General features: G+C 39.3%; 1 protein-coding gene across 1 annotated transcript in view; it reads left to right on the top strand.

The window, feature by feature from the left end:
* Nucleotides 1-186: 186 nt before the first annotated feature.
* LOC104410827 (proteasome activator complex subunit 4-like) overlaps nucleotides 187-20,294 on the top strand; it is a gene marked incomplete at its 5' end in the record, with an annotated part of 30,001 nt that continues 9,893 nt past the window's right edge. Inside the window, 25 exon segments of the mRNA XM_010021094.1 lie at nucleotides 187-285; nucleotides 652-721; nucleotides 1,157-1,224; nucleotides 1,786-2,001; nucleotides 3,981-4,138; nucleotides 6,129-6,224; nucleotides 8,596-8,651; nucleotides 9,091-9,147; nucleotides 9,323-9,378; nucleotides 9,477-9,575; nucleotides 9,989-10,051; nucleotides 10,200-10,295; nucleotides 11,186-11,317; nucleotides 12,900-13,109; nucleotides 13,788-13,924; nucleotides 14,256-14,309; nucleotides 14,938-15,067; nucleotides 15,633-15,714; nucleotides 16,299-16,452; nucleotides 16,976-17,045; nucleotides 17,764-17,889; nucleotides 18,219-18,371; nucleotides 18,875-18,979; nucleotides 19,796-19,887; nucleotides 20,273-20,294. Coding sequence (XP_010019396.1) covers nucleotides 187-285; nucleotides 652-721; nucleotides 1,157-1,224; nucleotides 1,786-2,001; nucleotides 3,981-4,138; nucleotides 6,129-6,224; nucleotides 8,596-8,651; nucleotides 9,091-9,147; nucleotides 9,323-9,378; nucleotides 9,477-9,575; nucleotides 9,989-10,051; nucleotides 10,200-10,295; nucleotides 11,186-11,317; nucleotides 12,900-13,109; nucleotides 13,788-13,924; nucleotides 14,256-14,309; nucleotides 14,938-15,067; nucleotides 15,633-15,714; nucleotides 16,299-16,452; nucleotides 16,976-17,045; nucleotides 17,764-17,889; nucleotides 18,219-18,371; nucleotides 18,875-18,979; nucleotides 19,796-19,887; nucleotides 20,273-20,294 — 2,601 coding nt within the window.

Consider the following 20,294-nt stretch of genomic DNA (forward strand, 5'->3'; position numbering starts at 1 on the left):
CTGTTACCTTTCACATCCCTTGCCAGATTTAGTTCTGTCCAGTCTGATTCAGTGTGTATCATGGTTGCAGCCTTCTGCTAAAAGAATACTATGTACAGACACTGCCTTGTGTGTGACATCAGACATTTCATGACACCCAGTTTTCTTTTTTTAAAGTAACTTTCATCTTTCTGTGCTCATTTTCAGGTTGCCTTGGAGAAGGTTTTTAACTTTGCTGTTTCAAACATATTTGAGACAAGAGTTGCTGGTCGAATGGTTGCTGATATGTGCCGAGCTGCAGTAAAAGTGAGAGAAATGCTCTGACTTCACTTGTCTTTAGTTTAAAAAGCAATTACTACCACTTCTTCCTTCTTGTTTTAAAATAATTTTTCATGTAAATACAGGTAGTTCTTAATATTTTGTCTTCTAAAATTGGGTGGTTGCATATAGCAATAATTCAAGAGGTTCATTCACAAAGTATTTTTCTTGCACTTAGGTTTTATTGAGTGTTTAAAATCATGAGGTCAGGCTTACTCTAGATTGAACTGGAATTGAGACACAATCTATTCTTCTCTGGTTTACGATACTCTTCTTAAAAGGTTTTCATCAATGTGTGCCTGAGCTCCATAAGGTGTCTCTTTATAAACGAGTTGTTTATGTTGCTGTTTCCAGTGCCGCCCTGAGGAATCCCTGAAGCTCTTTGTACCACACTGCTGCAATGTTATAACTAACCTCACAGTCAGTAAGTTTGTAAGATTTCTGGTGTTACTTGCTTTCGTTTGGGCTGACTTCTGCTGAGTGTGAAAATAATACTTAGAACTTCCATGTGTTTTCCACAACTTCATTTTAATGATGGAAAAATAATCCTGTCCATTATTTCACCTAAAAAATCCAAACCAACTTCTATCTATGACAGAAATCTATCCAGCTACAGGAGCATGCTGCTTTCAAAATGTGGCAGCTTAAAATGTCTCCGGACATTGCTGAGTTTCTCCAAAAACCTTCAAGATGTTGAATTGATGTTCCAGTTGGACATGAGTGCAGTGTGAATTGGAAGGTTACAATAAGAGGGTTGGGAGTAAGCTTTTGGGATGCAAATGTTTGTTTTGTAATTCAGCGTGTCTGGAAAACTTGACTGCAGTATCCTTACAGCAGCACTTACCACTTGTTCCTCTAGATGATGATGTATTACGTGATGAAGAACTAGATAAGGAGCTACTTTGGAATCTTCAGCTTTTGTCAGAGGTATTGCAAAGATCGTTCTTCCCATGCATGTATGTTATTGAATCCTGTTTAATGCCCCTGAGAGAAGAAGAAAACAAACTTCTGCTATTAAAACAAAGTAAATGTTGCACGAACATCAGTGCAGAGCTTCTTTTTCTTTTCTAACTTGAAGTGGGACAGAAGTGGCTGCTGGTAAACATACAGTGTTTGTATGGAATAAGACAAAAGCATCTAATACAATAATTGAGGAATAGAGAAAGAAGAGGGATCAATGCAGGGAAAAACATAGCATGCTTTTAGTTAAGATAAATCTTTTAAAATTAATTTCAAAATATATGAAAGTATTGCTAGAAAATTGGAATGGGATTGAAAAGCAATGTTAGTCACAGCTCTTGTGTGTTACTTAACCTTTTCCAGCAGCAGCAGAAGTGGTAATTCATGTCCAGTTCAATCTTTAATTTTAATTGTGTGGCATACAGAATGAAATGTGGTACAGGATCAGTTGAGCTCTGTAATCCTCTTTAGTCCTTCAGAGCAAAACCAGTTCTGTTTACCTTTGAAATGTTTTGTCTTTCCTATTAGATCACTCGAGTGGATGGAAAGAAGTTGCTTGTGTACAGGGAGCAGCTTGGGAAGATACTGCAGCGAACCCTACACTTAACCTGTAAGCAGGGTTACATTCTGTCTTGTAACCTACTGCACCATCTTCTTCGTTCTGCTACACTTATCTACCCCACAGAGTACTGCAGTGTGCCAGGTGGCTTTGACAAGCCTGTTTCTGAATACTTTCCTATCAAGGCAAGGATTTTCATTTATTTAGGATTAGAGGATTTGACTTTCTTTTTTAAAAAGTAATCATACACTATATTATTTGTGTTTATTTGGAGATTTCTGATCATAGGGAGCAGCAATGGAAAGTGTAACTGAAAGATGCTTTGGGCTTTGAAATGTAGAGCAAATTACAAGTTACTGAAAATTACATTGATAGCAAAACATGAATACTGACTTGTTTGGAGAAGTTTTATAGCATGATGTATTAGTGGTTTATGATGTGTTTTACAATGACTGCATGACTACAATAAGATAATATAAAGCAAGAGTGCCTCCTCATGTTCCTTATTACTGTAATATATGATGCATTAAATTGAGACCCAACTATCATGAAATATGGGTGGTATAAACAGTTAAGTTTGGAGTTTAGTGGGAGAAATTTGCTGTTCACTTTACTTTATGACTGAATATTTAAGTTATCCAGTTGCACTGGGACAAATTTAGTCTTTCATCTCTTTTTGTGGGTGAGAGCTGCAGCCTTTCCTTGTTCCTCTTCACATAAATATGGTTATCAGATATAACAAGTAATGGTGAGTGCATAGAAAAGTGAGTATGTCAGTGCAAAACCATCATAAGAAAAGAGATGTGGTGTTTTACAGGTCAGAGTAACAAATAGAGAGATAAAATGAAAGTAGAAGTGGCAATATTAAAAATCACTGACGCTGTCAAAAGTAATACTCTAGCCTGCTGTTAAGGATTTGAGGTCAGTATATCAGTATTACAGATGAACAGGGCAGCAATTTTCAGCTGGCCTGTTGGAATATAAACCTGCATTTTGCTGTGAAGTGTTCTTTTCCATAACCTCACAGCTGCAGACAATCCAATGCTTGTTACTGCAAGCCAGTACAGCTTTATAAACTGATGGCAACATCCAGTTGGGCCAGATACTCATTGGAAAACAAAGGAATCTTAATTAAATGCCAACACAAAAATAGATTAGTTTTAAATTCCTCCTCTGAAATTGAGAAAATTCCCCATTACTTTGCCGTTCCATACATCAGTGGCTACTTTAGAAAGCGTGTATTTTATCAACTCTTAATTGCCATTAGCTGCCTGAGTTTGTCACTTAATGCTTCCTGCGCTGCCCCAGTATAAAACTGCAGTTGTGTCACTCTCTCGAGTGGTATTCCTGCAGGACTAACCTGCTCTTCCAAGGATGGAATAGGCTACTTGAGTGAGCGCATTACTGTAGTTCTTCATACTTTCTGTCCACTCAGATCAGTCCAGCATTTTAAGGACAGATGGTGAAGTTTGGAATTACCATGTAAAGTTGGACAAGGGCAGGAAATGGAACACACAGACTGAAAAGGCCCATCTATTAATATAGTCCTACGCATGGACTTCGTGTTTGAATATGAATTGCAAATAAATACTGACTTCTCTCTTCCAAATACTGAAGTGATGTTAATTTTATTGCAAGTCTGAGCTCTTTGTAAGCCAAAATATAAGTTGTCTTTATTATGGAATAACCTAGCACTGTATGGAGAGTCTAACTTATGTTTTAGCTTCTTTTTATATTTGAGATGAAAGTAGTAGGTTTCCAGATTGTTCAGTTCAAAACGGAAAAGAATTATTATTAAATGGACAGCTTCTTTATGTTCTCTATAGGAGTATCAGAAGTCTGAGTTGTACTTAAGAATATTCTGGTTTTTTTATCCAGCCAAAGGAATAATGAAGTTATGTTTCAGTTAGGCCAGTGCAGTCCTTTTCCTTATAGTCCTTTCAGGTGTGTGTTATCTTCCAGTACATGTAGACATTAGAGTAGGTTTGGGATTTCTATTTGGTTATATTGTGTTCTTGGGGGTTTTAATCCTTGGAATTGTCAGGATAAAAGCTTTACATCAGGAGTTAGTTCATTTTTGTGAGTTTTTATAAATATCAAATGCTAGTTAAAAGACAACTTGCTCCATAGTTTGATTAATAAGAAATGTCTGTCTTTTCTACAGGACTGGGGTAAACCAGGTGACCTGTGGAACCTGGACATCCAGTGGCATGTTCCTTCCTCTGAGGAAATAAACTTTGCTTTTTATTTGCTGGATACTTTCCTTCAGCCTGAGCTCATCAGACTGGAGCACTATGCAGCTGGAAAACTAGAAATGTCCAGGTTGGTGGGGATAATGTTATATGGACAACGTGCATTTATCCACTCACGTCTGTTTTAAGTAGTTATTGCCAATCATACTGGCACTGCAAACATTAAGGAGTAAAATACTGTAAAGTTACAATGTCTTTGATATTATTCAAAGATTCCCAACTCTTAAGAGTACATGTTGGTATAAAGACACTTCTGTTCCAAGAACTTTTTAAATACATACCACGAATTGTTTCCATTTAACGGTAGTCAGCATTAAAAAAGCGCTTCCTCTAGAATGTTATCTTGTTATTTTGGCACAACCATTTGTGTTCCTAAGCTATGAAGTGGAACACAGAACTGATTTGGCTTGGAAATGAGCCTCTCTCTGCTTCCTTCCTATGAGTAGATGGATTCAGTACATAATGTAACCCTGCAGAAAGTGGCAGTGCTGAAACTCTGGAGGTGATGCAGAGTCAGTGGTGTAACAGATAGGAGCAGAGGCAAGAATACAACTGCCTAATCTTGTTAAACTCTGTTAGTGTGAACCCGTGGCTTCATAAGGGTAGTTCCCGAAGCACAAGATAATCATGTGTTTAGTATGTCCTAAAGCATTTACAAGTATCAAATAGCTAAAGCTGTTTACAAGCACTGAATCTCATTCTTCCTTTAGAATGTTAAACCTACACATCTTGAAGCTATATATACTTCAGTTGATGTTCATAGCATGTGATGTTGTAACTCGTGCTGTGAAGTACAGCCCCACATGAAACAGAACAGGGTGTATCAGACTCCTACATGTTTTTCTGTCTCACTATGTTCCCACTTCTTGTTATCTGAAAAAGTCAATACCGATACCATCAAACAATGATCAGAAAGAATACTTAGACTAAAAGAAGGAAGGATATACTTCCTATTTAAGTCTTTGGTTTATTTGTATGCTTATCTCTTCTGTTGATTTGGGTTTTTTCCCTTTCTCTTTTGACACCTTGCGTGTAAAGCTGTTCATTTATAACAGAACTGGACTTTGATTTGGTCAAGACTTCACTGTGCTGTTTAACAGAACTAAATGGTGGCGCCTTGGGAGAACTCAGCCAACTACATGAATTGCAAATGAAATTGGAAGCAGGATAGCAAAAAAAGAGTAAAGAATACCATTAGTTACTGAGGGAGTAACAGAAGAGAATAAATGGGATACTGGATGAGCCTGCAGTTGCTTTGAATTCTAGTATTCCTGGGGCTTTAATTCTTGTCAGACTTTTTCCAATATCCCACTAAGTAATAATTGGAAATTAATATTTTTTATATATATTTAGAAGCTTTAGAATAAAATTTCCTATTACAAAGCATAAAATGAAGAATTCTTACAGCCTTTGAACACCTGCATTTACGGTGTTGATAAGTAATGCAAGAGTCCTGAGAGCTGTTCAGTTAAGGAGCATCTTAAGAGGGTTGAAAGGAGTTATTCTATAAATCAGAGGAGAACAAAGGGCAAAGTTTGTAACTATGTAGTAAAAGGCTACTAGTTTAGATGGGATGGCTTTAAAAAGAATTCCTTGATTCTCTAAAGTAACACAGGAAAAGGTCTTCACATTGATTCATTATAATTTATCTTCAGCCTGTAAAATAATCGCTTATAAAGAATGTATTCCCTTGTGCTGTTCATGGTGGGAAGGACTTTCTTTGTCCTTGGGGCGGGGAGTTTTCATGGGTTTTCTCTGAAATCTAGATAAAATCAGTCAAAATAGGTTTTGTGGTAAATCTGTCCGTTTTGACACTAGTTTGTCTCATTATACACAGTTTCAGACTAGAAAGTCTCCAAAATGCTTTTTCCAGAAAACAAAGGTGAATGTTGGAGTTCTGAGATGGAATTAGGCTGGATCAAAAAAGCGTGGCCTGTTTCTGCAGTGCTCCCTCTTGTGGTTAGAACTGATACAGCTAAAGAAAAAAGCTTGTATAAACGCAGTAAACGTAGGGTTTATCATTTAACAGATAATTAATCAGGTTTTCTTCTTTGTTCAAGAGATGATGTGCAGCAGTGTCTTGCTATAGTGCATAACTGCTTGATTGGATCTGGGAACATTCTGCCTCCTCTGAAAGGAGAAAGGGTGGCTCATCTGTAAGTAAAATCTTTGTGTCACTAACCATCTTAGCAATTGTATTCCTTCATGCTGGGTTTAGTGCTTTTTTATTGCTGTTATCACACACCTGCTTCTGGTGGCTGTTTTTAAGGAAATCCATACTGGTTGAAAGACACAGAAATTTGAAATTGTGACTTACCGAAACACTTGAATACTTAGTGATATTTTTCAATCAAGACTCAAAGGCAGGTGATAGCACTGCACTGCTGAGGCACCTTTGTGTAAAGGAAATGGAAACTAGGCATTTACTCACGTGTTTGCCCTCCTCTAAAAGAAGCCTTCTCTGGGCACCCTGTGCCAGCGCCTCAGCACCCTCACAGGGAAGAGCTTCTGCCCAAGAGCTCATCTCAATCTCCCCTCTGGCAGGTTCAAGCCATTCCCCTTGTCCTGTCCCTCCATCCCTTGTCCAAAGCCCCTCTCCAGGTTTCCTGGAGCCCCTTCAGGCACTGGAGCTGCTCTAAGGTCTCTCCTCCAGGCTGTATAACTGGAAGTAACCAGAGTAGAAGTAACTGAGTAACAAGACGTAACTGGAATGTTTTGATTTAAAAAGCGGTATAAAACAGCTTGCTGTGAGTACTGTTTTCTGTCCCATATGCCCATAAAATTATATCCAGTTTGAATGTAGGAGGTGTCTTTTGATGAACTTGCTTTAAAACAGAAAAAAACTTTGGGTTTAATTGTTATTTATTGTGAGGTTTTGGGTTATTCTGCTGTAAGGTAGCAGAGAAGCTGTGGCTGCCCCATCCCTGGCAGTGTTCAAGGCCAGGTTGGACACAGGAGCTTGGAGCAACCTGCTCTAAGTGGAAGGTGTCCCTGCCCGTGGCAGGAGTTAGGAGCTGGATGAGCTTTATGGTCCCTTCTAACCCAAACCAGTCTGAATCTGTGATTCACAAGTCTATTCCCATTATGTACAATGGGAATGCACGTAAAGCACTCAGACTTTAAACTCCAGGGCTTTTGTTGAAAGTATGAAAGTCAGGTACTCGGAACACCCTTACTTTAAGTACTGTGTATTCACCCTTAGTACTTACCGCTAGTGGTGTGATATTCACTGTCCTAAAGTGGCAGTGTAGGAATATTTTTGAATGCAGGTATTGGTAAATAGCTTGATATATTTTATGTGTATACTTCTGAAACCGACTGGCTCATCAGGTTTCTTGGCAGAACCTCCTACACCACTACACCTACAACTCTAGTGAACCATAGTTTATCACACACCATGTAGTACAGCATTGTTGTTTGTGCTGGCTGTAAAGTAGAGCTGAGTAGGTGTAACTGCTACATTCTCCTTGATGGTTAAAGGTACCTGAAGATTCTTGCCAAGAAAGACAGATAATGAGTATTCCTTCCTTTATAATCCTCCAGCCTGCTCAGTGAATGAAAGGAAAGTCACAGAGGTGGGGGAGAGCTTGGAGCTATGGCATTGAATCCTCAGCAAAAGGAATATGTGGGTAGAATGAACTTTAAAGCTTTGAGTATAGCTGGATGATGAACTGGATCTGAGGGTTCAGTTAGTCCTGTCAGCTGTGCCTGCCTGCTCCTGCTACCAGGATACTTTTTTCCCCAAGCATAGGGGGTTTATTTTCCTGTTTGACAACTGGAAGCCACCCAGATATTGTTTCTGGGGTCTGTTTGTAATCTTGCTCGAGTGACAGGCAGGGGATGGTGGTGGCAGCAATAAAGGAGAAAGGCCGCTTTCTTCACTGGGAGCAGGCTGTAACAGCACATGATACCTGAGCATGTATTTAATCCATGTTTACACAACAGCAAATCCACAAAGATGAAGAATTCACTTTAAAAAAGTGGATAGATGAGTTTGACCCAAATCCTGGAAGAAGTATGGTTTTATTTTTCATTATGGTTATTAACAGTGAACTTCATACAGCAAGAAGTAGGATTTGTAGGTAATGGGTGCATTTCCTTGCTTTATGAAGAAAAGACTAAAGTCAAAAGAGCTTCATCAGCTTAACTTAATGGGAAAGGGTTCTGCCTCAGCAGTCAGATTCATCTGTCCTTCCTAGACAAAGACAACTGGAGCCACACTGGTTTCGATGAGTATGTTCATAGGTTTGAGAATGAGACCAAATCTCTGACTATTTAACACAACTGGTGAGGTTCTGTTAAATGAGAAATCCAGATTCTGGGTTCATGGTGGTGTCCTTATGGTGTGTTGGTCTCTGACAAACACTGACCCATAGGTACAGCTGATTGATAAATGTTAGAACTGAGGCATGCTATTAGTAAATCCAAACAACTTGGTGCTACTGGCATGAGATGTAACTGGTTAAAATGAATTAAATGTCAATGACTTCTATCACGTGTAGTAATACTTGGCTTGTTTTCATGCAGGGTCCCAAGTCTGGTGTCTTTGGAAGAGACAAAGCTGTACACTGGTGTTGAGTATGGTAAGTAGATGTCCCCAGTCTTTTACTGGCTTGATATGTAGAATCTGTATTCTGACTACATTTTACCCTGCTTAATGTGTGACACGCTTTTAACATGGTAAATAATCTGCCTCAGTCTGTGGTTAGAAGTGAAGCCAACTGTCAAGGCAGATAAAGAAGGTTATGTACCTATAAAAAACATAGCAACATAGAATGGTTTGGGTTGGAAAGGACCTTAAGATCATGTAGTTCCAACCAAACGTACTGTTGGCATGATAAATAAAAGATGACCCTATGAGAGATGTGTCCTTGGATAGAACAAGATGGTTACATTTATACTAGTCCATGCTGCCAGTTCTGAATAGTCTGCTCTGTCCTTCCACTGGTTTACTTACCTATATATTACTTTTTGTAATTTATGCTACTGTGTAATATAGAAAAATGTTTAATTTCTCTTTAGATTTATCAAGAGAGAATTATCGAGAAACAATTGCAAGGGTTACAAGGAAACTGCTGCGTAAGTTTAACCACTCCTGCCTAAAAAGTACTATGTTGTGCTCTTAAGACTTAATAATTTTGTAGACAAGAAACTTGTTTCATTTACTTTGCCTATATAAATCTGTAGAAATAAAATTATCATTAACTTTTAAAGCTCTTTTCCTGTCTGATAATAAATTTCCTTCTGCTTGCAGGCTACATACTTGATAATTCAGAAGATGATACCAAGTCTTTATTTCTAATAATAAAGGTATACTTATAATTTGTAATACTAAAGATTACTTGTTTTGCAAAATAATCACTTGTTTTGCAAAATAACCACTCTTTGTCATCTTCTTCTTTCTGCAGATCATCAGTGATGTTTTACAGTTCCAAGGCTCTCACAAGCACGAGTTTGATTCACGATGGAAAAGCTTCAACCTAGTGAAAAAATCAATGGAGAACAGGGTCAGTGGACTTCATTTTTGATTACTGTCCTAATTGGTTTTCATAACTCTGAACTGTAATTCCTTGATAAGAATGTTGGTTTGGACTGCTTTTGTACCTTTATTTGGAAATCTTGTGAGTAAACAGCTTAATGTCTCTGAATTGTAGAGCTGTGTTTGCATATATGCTTGGTCCACAGTCTGAGATTTGGCATGATGCTCCATCCTTGTCCATGTTAACTGAGACATCACTGTGACCAGAGCTTCCTTTTGCTTACAGAGCAATAGGCAAATACCAGGGCAAAAAAATCAGGGTTGTCTGCCAAGAATTCATGTATGAAATCTGCCTGTTCCTAGAAGAAAGAGTACCCAGGGAGTTCAGTCAGTACAGATTGCTAGTATCTGGCATCTAAACTCAGTTATGTTTGTTTACAGCTTCAAGGAAAGAAGCAGCATATCAGAGCTTTGCTGATAGACAGAGTTATGTTGCAGCATGAGGTAATACTTAAATCTTCCCTACTACTTCATTTGAAAAGCTGATTTATGTTGTCATGCAGCAAAAGGTGCAATAATCCTGCACTGGTGTTTCTCTTACCGATGACGTTAGAACAAATCTATCTTTATTTGTGTTTCCTGTGCAATTTAGCTGAGAACACTGACGATGGAAGGCTGTGAATATAAAACTTCCCACCAGGAGATGATCAGAGATCTCTTGTGTTTGTCCACAAGTTCGTATGGACAGGTAAGGAGCAACCCCTTATAAACCGAAATACGTCATTGGTCTTTTCATGTTACGTTTTCGGGATGTTTGCTTTTCCATTTATTTCCATGGAAGCATAAATCTTATTTCATTTGCATTAGCTGCATAGTCTTTGTAAAATAAAGAACTTAAGCTGGCAGCCTCTTCACCCAGTTAGGTTATTTTACGTTCTTTGAGGGACTTAACTCCAGGCTTCTAAAACCCGTAATTCAGTTAAAATAATAACAATATACCAGGTTGAGGTTTTTAGACGTGATGATATGCTTCATGCCACTGTTTGGAATGTTAAGTCTGCTGTTAGGAAGTAGCTATGACAACATCCTGGTTCTTAAAAACACAAGTGTGCTGATAGTTGGATTCTGAACTCTGCCTGGTGGGAGCCCTGTGTGTATATATAAGTTCAGATCCATCTGCAATGTCTACAGGCTCTTTAGAGTTCAGCTGTCTGCATCTGTTCTTGTAGCTGTTGGCTCTTCCAGCCATCTTACAAACACATGGACTGGTTTTGGCAGCATAAAAGATTTCCTTGAACTTTGTAGCTGTCTCAAGTAAATGCTCCAAACAAAAAATTAGGGTTTTATAAACGGCTGTGAGCAAGGGTGCGGGGAAGCATAGAATCATAGAATCAACTAGGTTGGAAAAGACCTTTAAGATAATCAAGTCAAACCATTACCCCAGGACTGACAAGACCACCACGAAACTGTATCAGAAGAGCACAGCATGCTCTTTACAATCTTCTATCATTAATTTTGTTTCTGTGCACAAATACATCATGAACTCGGTGCATAAGTAACTGAAATGGATAAGGATGTTGGCTTTGTATCGTATATTTTTGGTTCAGAAGACTTTCAGCAACATCTCTCTTCCCACAGGTCAGAAGTAAAGCTCAGCAAGCATTCTTCACAGCTCTGGGAACATACAATTTCTGTTGCAGAGATATCATCCCCTTGGTTTTGGAGTTCCTGCGTCCTGACAGGCAGGATGTCACTCAGAAGCAATTTAAAGTACTCACTAACTTTGTTTCATGTCTCTCTCTTGAAAGTGTTTTTTATAGGAGAATTTTTTAATGGTTTAAGTGGGGTTTGCTTGTTTATCAGCATGACTGATGTCTTCGTTGCGTAGAGCTGATGCATCACTAGTGTAAGGGATTGTCATAGAACTATGCAATGGTTTGGGTTGGAAGGGAGCTTAAAGCTCCTTCAGTTCCAAGCCCCTGCCAAGGGCAGGGGCACCTTCCACGAGAGGAGGTTGCTCCAAGCCCCTGTGTCCAACCTGGCCTTGAACACTTAGTTACTTATATTAGATCAGTTGTCAAGAGAAGTTTCGTTATAACATTTTATAGATGTTCCTCACTTCTCTGCGTGTTCAGATATCACAAAAGTATATGTTAATACCTCTTTATTTTGAATTATAAAATGGAAATTGAGAGGCCATAGTCCAAGGGGGTAGAACTCATAAAGCAGTTCTGTCAGCTGTAGCAGTGTAAGGAAATAGCATGAACTGGACAAAAAGTTACAACCCTAAAAAGTTCTGCTAAATCACGAGGGTTTTGTGATGACATGGTGGGTAATTGCTGATGCTGTCTGGCCTGGAAACGGTGCTGACACAGTGATGCCTGGATGCAGTGTGTCCATCCTGGTGTTCCACAGCATCATGCTCCCCTCCTTCGTCTGCACCCCTCTCAGTCCTCCTGGCCGTAGAGGCAAGTGGGAATCTTGTATGGTCAGAACAACAGCTATGGCTTAGTACAGGCACTGTCGTTGATAGATGAAGATAGAAGAAATGATAATAATTATTTATTTTCTGCCATCCTTGTACCTCCCTTTCTCCGTCCCTGTCTCCTCCCACATAAGCAGCCCACACCTACCTTCTTATTCCCAATTGGTCCTGGTTTTGCTACACTTCCAGCATTTGCTATCATAGTGAATTTGGTGTTTCTGCTACTGCTGCCAGGCAGTCTTAGCCTGTATGATACTACTGGTTACCTGGACACTGTTCTAGTAAGATCCTGCTCTCCAAAAGGTCCCCAAGACTTCCTTCCAATTGCCTGAGACATTTCTCACGTAACTCCCACTTCCTCACCTGTGTAATGCAGCCACCCTTTGTTTCACTGTGCAGAACTCTTGTCAGGTCCTCACACAATCACCCTTTGTGTTCACCAGTTTGTTTTGTCATGTCCAGCAGTTGTCCACATCCTGTTGAGCTGGCATCATTTCAGGTGCCTGGTTAACAGATTATGATCTGCCTGCAGCCCAAACATGAACTGTTCACAGTAAGGCCAGAAGTGGTACTTGATAATTGAATTATCTCCTTTATAATGTAAGTGAGAAACCAGGCAGCCATTCTGGGGATAATGAACTGGCAGGGCTTCCAGGCTCATTAAAATGGTTTGCAAGAGGAGGATTCTGTGGTAAATCTTAAGTACTTTGACAGTGAGGCCACGCAGCTGAATGTGTGTGGTACATTTTAATGATTTGGTAATGTGAAGTTGGTTTTTATTCTGTGTGGGTGCATGCTTATGTAGTAAGAGACCACTTACACCTGAGCATTGCTTTACCTTCCTGAATTTCATCTTCCATTTTACAGGGTGCCTTATACTGTCTTCTTGGAAACCACAGTGGAGTGTGTCTGGCAAACCTTCATGACTGGGACTGTATTGCACAGACATGGCCAGCAATTGTCTCTTCTGGGCTCAGCAAAGCCATGTCCTTGGAAAAACCGTCCATAGTCAGACTCTTTGATGACCTAGCAGAAAAAATCCATAGGCAGTATGAAACAATTGGCTTGGATTTTGCAGTAAGTGACAGATTGCTTGGTGCTCATGTCTTTTGATCCCCTAAATGCTTGAGACTCGTGTACGTTATTTGAGTGAGTGTTCTGGTGTTGCCTGCGTTCTGCTTTCTGTTACAGAGGAATGTAGACGTGTGGGTTTTGAGACTGAAGCAATAGAGCTTCCTATAATACTATTGGAATTTGTAACTTCTTGTTGAATCTAAGGAAGCCTGTTATAGAAAGGAAGCTTAAATTGCCTTCCAGTGCTAACTAATATGGGTTATGCTGATGGAGTGTGAAGATGTGTGTTGGTAGGACAGGGTCATCACATGAACATTGTCACGTTTTGTAGTGTTGTCACACTGTGCTAACACCCATCACTCGTAACACAACTGCCCTTTGCCTTCTCAGGGGAATAAATGGCATGGTACTTACTTTAAAGAATGTGTGCTGGTTAATAAAAATCTTTTATAATAAATTCTTATGCTCAATGAAATATTAAAGTTTATCTTTATTTAAAATAGAATAAAACATGTACATGGAGAAGTAATTCTGCTGTGTGAACACAAAGCTGTGTCCCCTACTTCTTCATGGACTATGTATACAGGACATTCTGCACTATGCTTATTTCAAAACAGAAGCAAACAATAAACACTTGCAAGCTGCTGCTCAGTCCCAAACCTTTGTATTCTTTCACAACAGGTTCCAGAGAAATGCATTGAGATAGCTGTTATGCTGCAAAAATCAGAACATCCAAGTTCAGACTTCACAGGTCTGTGTTCAGAAGAAATTCAGCTTGGAATTCAGCGACAGAAAGAGAAGAATGCTGAGGCTGTGAGGTAAGTTAAACTTCCCTTAGCACCAGCTTCTACCACCTCATATTTACTATACATTAAATGTAATAATCTGAAATTGCTAAACTAAAGCTTAAGCTTGACAAATTCATAAGGATTGCCCAAGGATTGTGGTGGTGTATCTTCTCTCTTGACTTGGCAGCCTCTCTCCTCTGCAGTCACATTCCCTTCCTTCCTCCTTCTCTTCACTGTCCTCCCAGCTGGTGCTGGGGTTACTGCATTGCCTTCACCCACCTTTGGTTGAGGAACATTTGTTCTATTTTTAAAGGGTTTTCTCAGTATCATCTAGTTGCTGATTCCCTCTGTTTTCCCATAGAAACTATGAAAATTTGATCAACATGCTGCTGGACTCTGTGGAACAAAGAAATCTGTAAGTCTCCCTTTCTGTTCATTGAGAGTTTTAGGGGTGTTGGATTAGAGGTGGTAACATGACTAAGTATCACTTGCACCCAGAAGTGCAGTTGGCATGACCAGAACTGAGGAATACATTTCACCATTGAGGTAATGTCCAAAGCAGCGTGTCAGTAGCGCTCTTGCATCAGATGAGTTGTGGCTTGTGTCTTGGAGAGCCTTGGCAAAGGAATCTGCAGAAATGGAATATATGGAGGTCCTTGTGCATTTGAATATGGATTCTGCTTGCCCAGACAGGAACATAAATGGCCAATAGAAGGGAATCTTGATTATTGTCTCCTAAGTAAAGAAGTGACATAACACTAGTGTTTAAAAACTTTTAAACACTATCCCTACAGGTCTGTATGTTACATTGGAATGTCAGGATCAAAAAGGCACCATTGGCTGAATGCACTTGTGTGTTCCCAGAACACTGGAGGTTTCCCTATATGACAGTTGAGCTCACTGACCTGTAGCAGTGACACAGAACATTATTTATGTTAGTCCAAACATAAATCCTAGTACATACACTCATTTCTGTGCGGAAGTAGCACATACAAGTATGCTCCTCGGTGTCTATTCTGAATGTTCTTTCTTTCTTTTTTCAGCCCCTGGAAGTTCGAGCACATCAGCATTGGGTTTCTGTCTCTGCTCCTGAGGGATGACAGGGTACTGCCTGTCCGTGCTATCAAATTCTTTGTGCAGTGTCTCAACCACGATGCAATTGTGGTTCGGAAGGTAAAACCAGAATTACAGCTTTTGGGTTTGCAGCTCACCGGGGTTTAGATCAGATGTTTGAGGTGTTTTGCTGTGATAAAGCACAAAAGCTGTGGTGTGCATCGCTCTTTCCAGCCGGGTGTGTTCAAAGGTTCCTGATCTGAGGAGATGGAAGTCTTGGTAGTGCTGTGGTGTGACACATGATGTAAAGCCTGTAACTTGGAAAAATGTGGGATGTACCTATTCATGGAATCACAGAACAGTTTGGGTTGGGAAGGTGTGTTATATTTGCACCTTTCATTCTGCTTGTTGCCTCCATGAGGCCTGAAACTAATGGTCACTTCCTTTTGGTCCTGAAGATGATTAATAGGATTTTCTGGGCTATAAGGCTCACGCTTAAGTCAGGTCCTTTATCACGTGTAATGACAGAGGTCACTTCTTCATGGGAAGCATCAGGGTGATGTTCACTGTGATGTGCACTGGCTTTTTAGCTGGCTTAACGTGTGTGTGTGATGAGGCAATGAGAGACATCCTTCTGGAGGTACATGTACGGAATGATGCATTAATGCCCATGTCTTTCTTTCAGGTGGCCATCTCAGCTGTGGCTGGTATTCTTAAGCAGCTTAAGAGAACACACAAGAAAGTGCCCATCTGCCCTTATGAAATAAGTAGGTTCTATTTAATGTCATAAATGTCTTGTCTTAATTTATCCTAAATTTTTATTAAAGCATGTTTTTCTGATTTAATTAAACCAAGCTTTATGGTAAATAACTGCTAAGAGCTCATTCCCCAGAGGGTAGTTCTGATGTGGTTCAGAGCCCACATGAACTAGAGTTGCCTTAAATATTTCTGGGTAACAGAAATAGAATCATAAGGTTTTTATTTCTCTTTGGTGGTTAATGTCCTATAATATAGTCAGACTTCTTTTTTAAAGCAGTGTTACACTTGCAAGTGTCTGTTAAGCTCTTCACTTACTTGAATTAAGTTAAAAATTCAGATAAATGTTCATTCTCCCTTCAGAAAGCTTTGTGAGAGTAATTTGTATATCTCCTTTTATTCTTTATCATTTCAAATAGCACATTTGTAGAAATTACTGAAGAAATCTATTACTGTTAGGGTTACTTTTAACATCCTAGGGCACATCTCTGTACAGATGTGATTGGAGGGAAGGAGACGTAAAATCTCTTTAGAATCTTGTATTAAAATGTTAATGGAGAAGTGTGACAGAGTGGCTAAATCCCTCTTTAACCAGGTGGAAGCCCAAAACCCTCCAGCATCCAGGCTGGTGACAGACCAGATAACCAATGGCTACACTATGACAGCCAGAGCTTACCAAAGACGAAGGAAGCTTGGGAGTCATGTTGCTTTGTGGAGAAAACCCACTGGGGGTATTACACGTGGCCTCAGTGAGTATCATTAAGTGTGGAGATGGAACTGAGAGAGTCAGCAGGAGGGAAATTAAATCATGTTTGTTGGGTTTAATTGTTTTAATTAAAACAAACCCAAGAATTTACTTAGTCCTTTGTGCTTCTTGCTTGTGTTACCACTTGTGGGTGGGGTTTCTGAGGAGTTCTGTTGCTTTTTTGGTTGAGGTTTGTTGGTTATTGTTATAATGATTCATTTTCCACCTGTTTCTCTTTGCCTGTAGTATCCAGAACCCACATATGTCATACTGCTGGGTTTAAAATGAAATATGCATGCTTGAAAACCACATAGTTGTGAAATATGCAGAGTATCCTATCACTAACAATTCTGGATGCTTGCAGTGGCAAAGCCTTTATAACAAGAAGACTTCATTTTTTGGTTGTAAATTTTCTTCTTAAGTTTTGTTTTTTGGGAGTTGATAAGTCCTATTTTATATAGGAAATAATAATCACAAGCTTTATTTTACTTTGAAACATTTACCTGTATTTTATGCTTATTATTCAGAACTATGACAGTTTATGCTCCAGTTGAGCACCAACCAAAGCTTGGGCGAAGGAGGGATGAGCTGACAGAGGTAAGGGTTTGGTGGGCTTCAGTTTTGTGGGTTTTTTAATATTACTTTTCTTTTAAATGTTGTCCATAGATTATTGTGGAGATAAATTCCCTTCTTTCTTTTAACTGAAGTATTGCTTGCCATTTAGAGAGTGCTCACACAAAATGTGTGGAAACAAATTTGTGTTGCTTGTGAAGCAGGGTGGAGATGGAACTCAGCTCTGTGGTTTCATGGCTGTGTGGATATAACCATGGTTTTAACAAGCAACAAGTGATAACTCTTCTTAAACCTAGATTCCCCAAAAGACACTTTTAATCATGTTTTTCTACTTCATTTTCATCCTTACTGTGTTAGCATACAAGAAGAAATTATGGCTTTGATGTATTGCAGCTTTGCTGTCAGTGATCATGGGATAATTGTATTAATGAGCACTTTCTTGTTCCCTTTCCAATCTTTATCACAGTTTAGAGCAAGGTAACTAATGACAATGGGAATAATGACTTTGTAGGGATTGTGCTGGTAAAAGACAACCCAAAATAAAAATTGGGAATCTTGCAAGAGATTTCCCAGTATTCTATGATTCTATGATTCCCTATAAAATGAGGGGGGAAATGTATAACCAAGGCATAATTTTTGCCCAAAACAGAATTAAACTGAAAAAGGGGACTTGGAAACTACGGGATAACACTGTGACAATCAAACACCTTTAAGTTAATTCTTATTTTGTTTCCCATTACAGGCAGAACAGATTATCTATGATCACTTTTCTGATCCCAAGTTTGTGGAGCAGTTAATAAAGTTCTTGTCTTTGGAAGACAGAAAAGGAAAGGACAAATTTAATCCTCGCAGATTTTGCCTCTTCAAGGTAACTGGAGTTCAAGAACTGAATTGCTTCCGGTTTGTAGCTGATTACCAAAGCATGGGAAAGCCACACACTACTTGGCTTATACCCCACTGCTGCAAAGTATTGAGCTTTAAAGGTGTGCTGCTCTGAATAATCCTGTTAATCCTCTCTTCTGATTAACTACTTACACAAATACAGAGGACACTTGTCTATAATTCTTTTACAAAAGTCAAGTGATTTGATTTTCTGCATATTCGAACCTCAGGTGCTTCACAATCTTATGTTCTTCCTATGAAGACGAGGGTTTAGATGGATAATTGCTGAAGCCACTTTCATACATGTTCTTACAGGGCCTCTTCAGGAACTTTGATGATGCCTTCTTGCCAGTTCTTCAGCCCCATTTAGAAGAGCTTGTGGCAGACTCCCATGAAAGCACCCAGAGATGCGTGGCTGAAATTATCGCTGGCTTAATCAGAGGTTCTAAACACTGGACATTTGAGAAGGTGCTGAAGTAGCATTTTTTGAGTGATTCATGGAAGTTAAGGACTGAGTTTGAATTACTTGACAAATTAAATGTATGCAGTTGAGGGCTTTCAATGTTTTGTGCCCAAGAAGGGACTGGAAAGCAGTCCTTTCACTTGGTGCTTCACTGTCAAACTTCAAGCACAATTCATAGCTTGGTTTGGTGCCTATATAATACCAGGAGTTAGTAGCTTGCTTCAGGATTAAAACTAAGAACAGTTTGCTGGCAAGGAGCTAGCAAAGTTGATGTGGTTTGTAATTTCCAGCTGGAATAAGTGCTTATGTCCACCTTGGACTATTACATCTTTATTTAGTCTGGATTTAGCTGTCTGGATTATCTTTAAATGAATTTCTATGCTGAAAAATAATGCTGGAAGAATCAGTTCCCTAATAAAAGAGACGTCTTAAAACCTCGGGGAGAGAGGGAAGTCCTTGGGGTGTGCAAGACTGCTAAAGATAAATCTTTTGTCTTCTTACTGAGCAGGTGGAAAAACTTTGGAAGCTTCTCTGTCCATTGCTTCGAACAGCTTTATCCAACATCACAGTGGAAACATACAATGACTGGGGCACATGCATAGCAACCTCCTGTGTAAGTATCCCAGTCTTAGACTTAGCTACAGCCAGATGGTCAAGTTTTATAGATAATATGTAAGAAGAGCTTTATGAACAGAGGCATTTGGGTATATTTTATCAGCTAAAACTGTGAACTGCAAATACAGTATAAAAATAACACCCACCTAAAACCACATGGCTTTTTTGTCTGCCCTTTGCAGACAAATACAACATTTTAGAAGGGAAGTAAAACCTTAGTTGTCATCTTAAGTATTTTTAAGAGCTGCACAAGGTTAGTGGGTGATGTTGATGCGTCTGCTTGCTGGGTGTTCAATTTTTGTGGGTGTTTCTGCACTCCAGTTACAAATTTATTCTTGCTTTACAAGTGGGCAGCTGAGCATTATGCTGTGAAAACTGCCTCAAGTGATCTTGTAACATACAGTAAGGTTTCTATAGACTGTGGTGGGCTGGCAGTCACGGTGTCTGGGAAGCAGGGTAAATGATGGGCCACATGGATGGATCAGTAATTCCTTGTTGAAATCACTCAGTAAAATTCAGCACAGTTTGTCAGCCAGAACCCTGGCAATTAATTGGCAAAATTCAGACATGATTATTCATGTATGTCAAAAATGAAGCTAAATTTCCTTCTATTATATCATTGTATTTACCAAATCCTTAAAATTGTAGGTAATTTCATGGAGTTTTCCTCCTACTGGGGTTCACTGTGGAAAGTTCTTTGACTTTCTACTTCCTTAACAGAATAAACCCAAGGGATGCAAAAAATCTGTCCAAACTTTCCTTACACATTATTTACATTAAAAAAAAATCCCTATTTCCTTACATCTGTTTTCAGGAGAGCAGAGATCCTAGGAAGCTGCACTGGTTATTTGAATTGCTGTTGGAATCTCCACTGAGTGGTGAAGGAGGCTCCTTTGTAGATGCCTGGTAAAATTGTTTTTAACTGTTATATTGTGCCTGAATAAAGAGGGAAATAAAGCATGGATAAAATGTATTGAGAGCACCCTGTGCCAGCTGGCTGTGGAGCAGGGAACAAAGGTGCTGCTTTCCAGTTAGCTTTCCCACACAATGGCACTTTCTTCATTATTACTATTCTGTTAAGTGTAATTCAATCTGGCTATAACAGTATGTGAAGGTCTGGAACTGGCCTGGCAGCAGCACTGTTGTTTTCTCTTCTATTTTCCCCCCATCTTTGCATGCAGCTCATGCAAAGACACTTTATGCCTTGCCACACACAAAACATTCCAGCACAAGGCTTGGGGAAGGGAGGAAGGATTTTGTGTGACTAAAGCTAAGCTGTTCTAATTCCCAGCCGGCTCTATGTACTGCAAGGT

The sequence above is a fragment of the Nestor notabilis genome, unplaced genomic scaffold (genome assembly GCF_000696875.1).
Source record: "Nestor notabilis isolate BGI_N333 unplaced genomic scaffold, ASM69687v1 scaffold21760, whole genome shotgun sequence".
In the NCBI taxonomy this organism is placed as follows: domain Eukaryota; kingdom Metazoa; phylum Chordata; class Aves; order Psittaciformes; family Psittacidae; genus Nestor; species Nestor notabilis.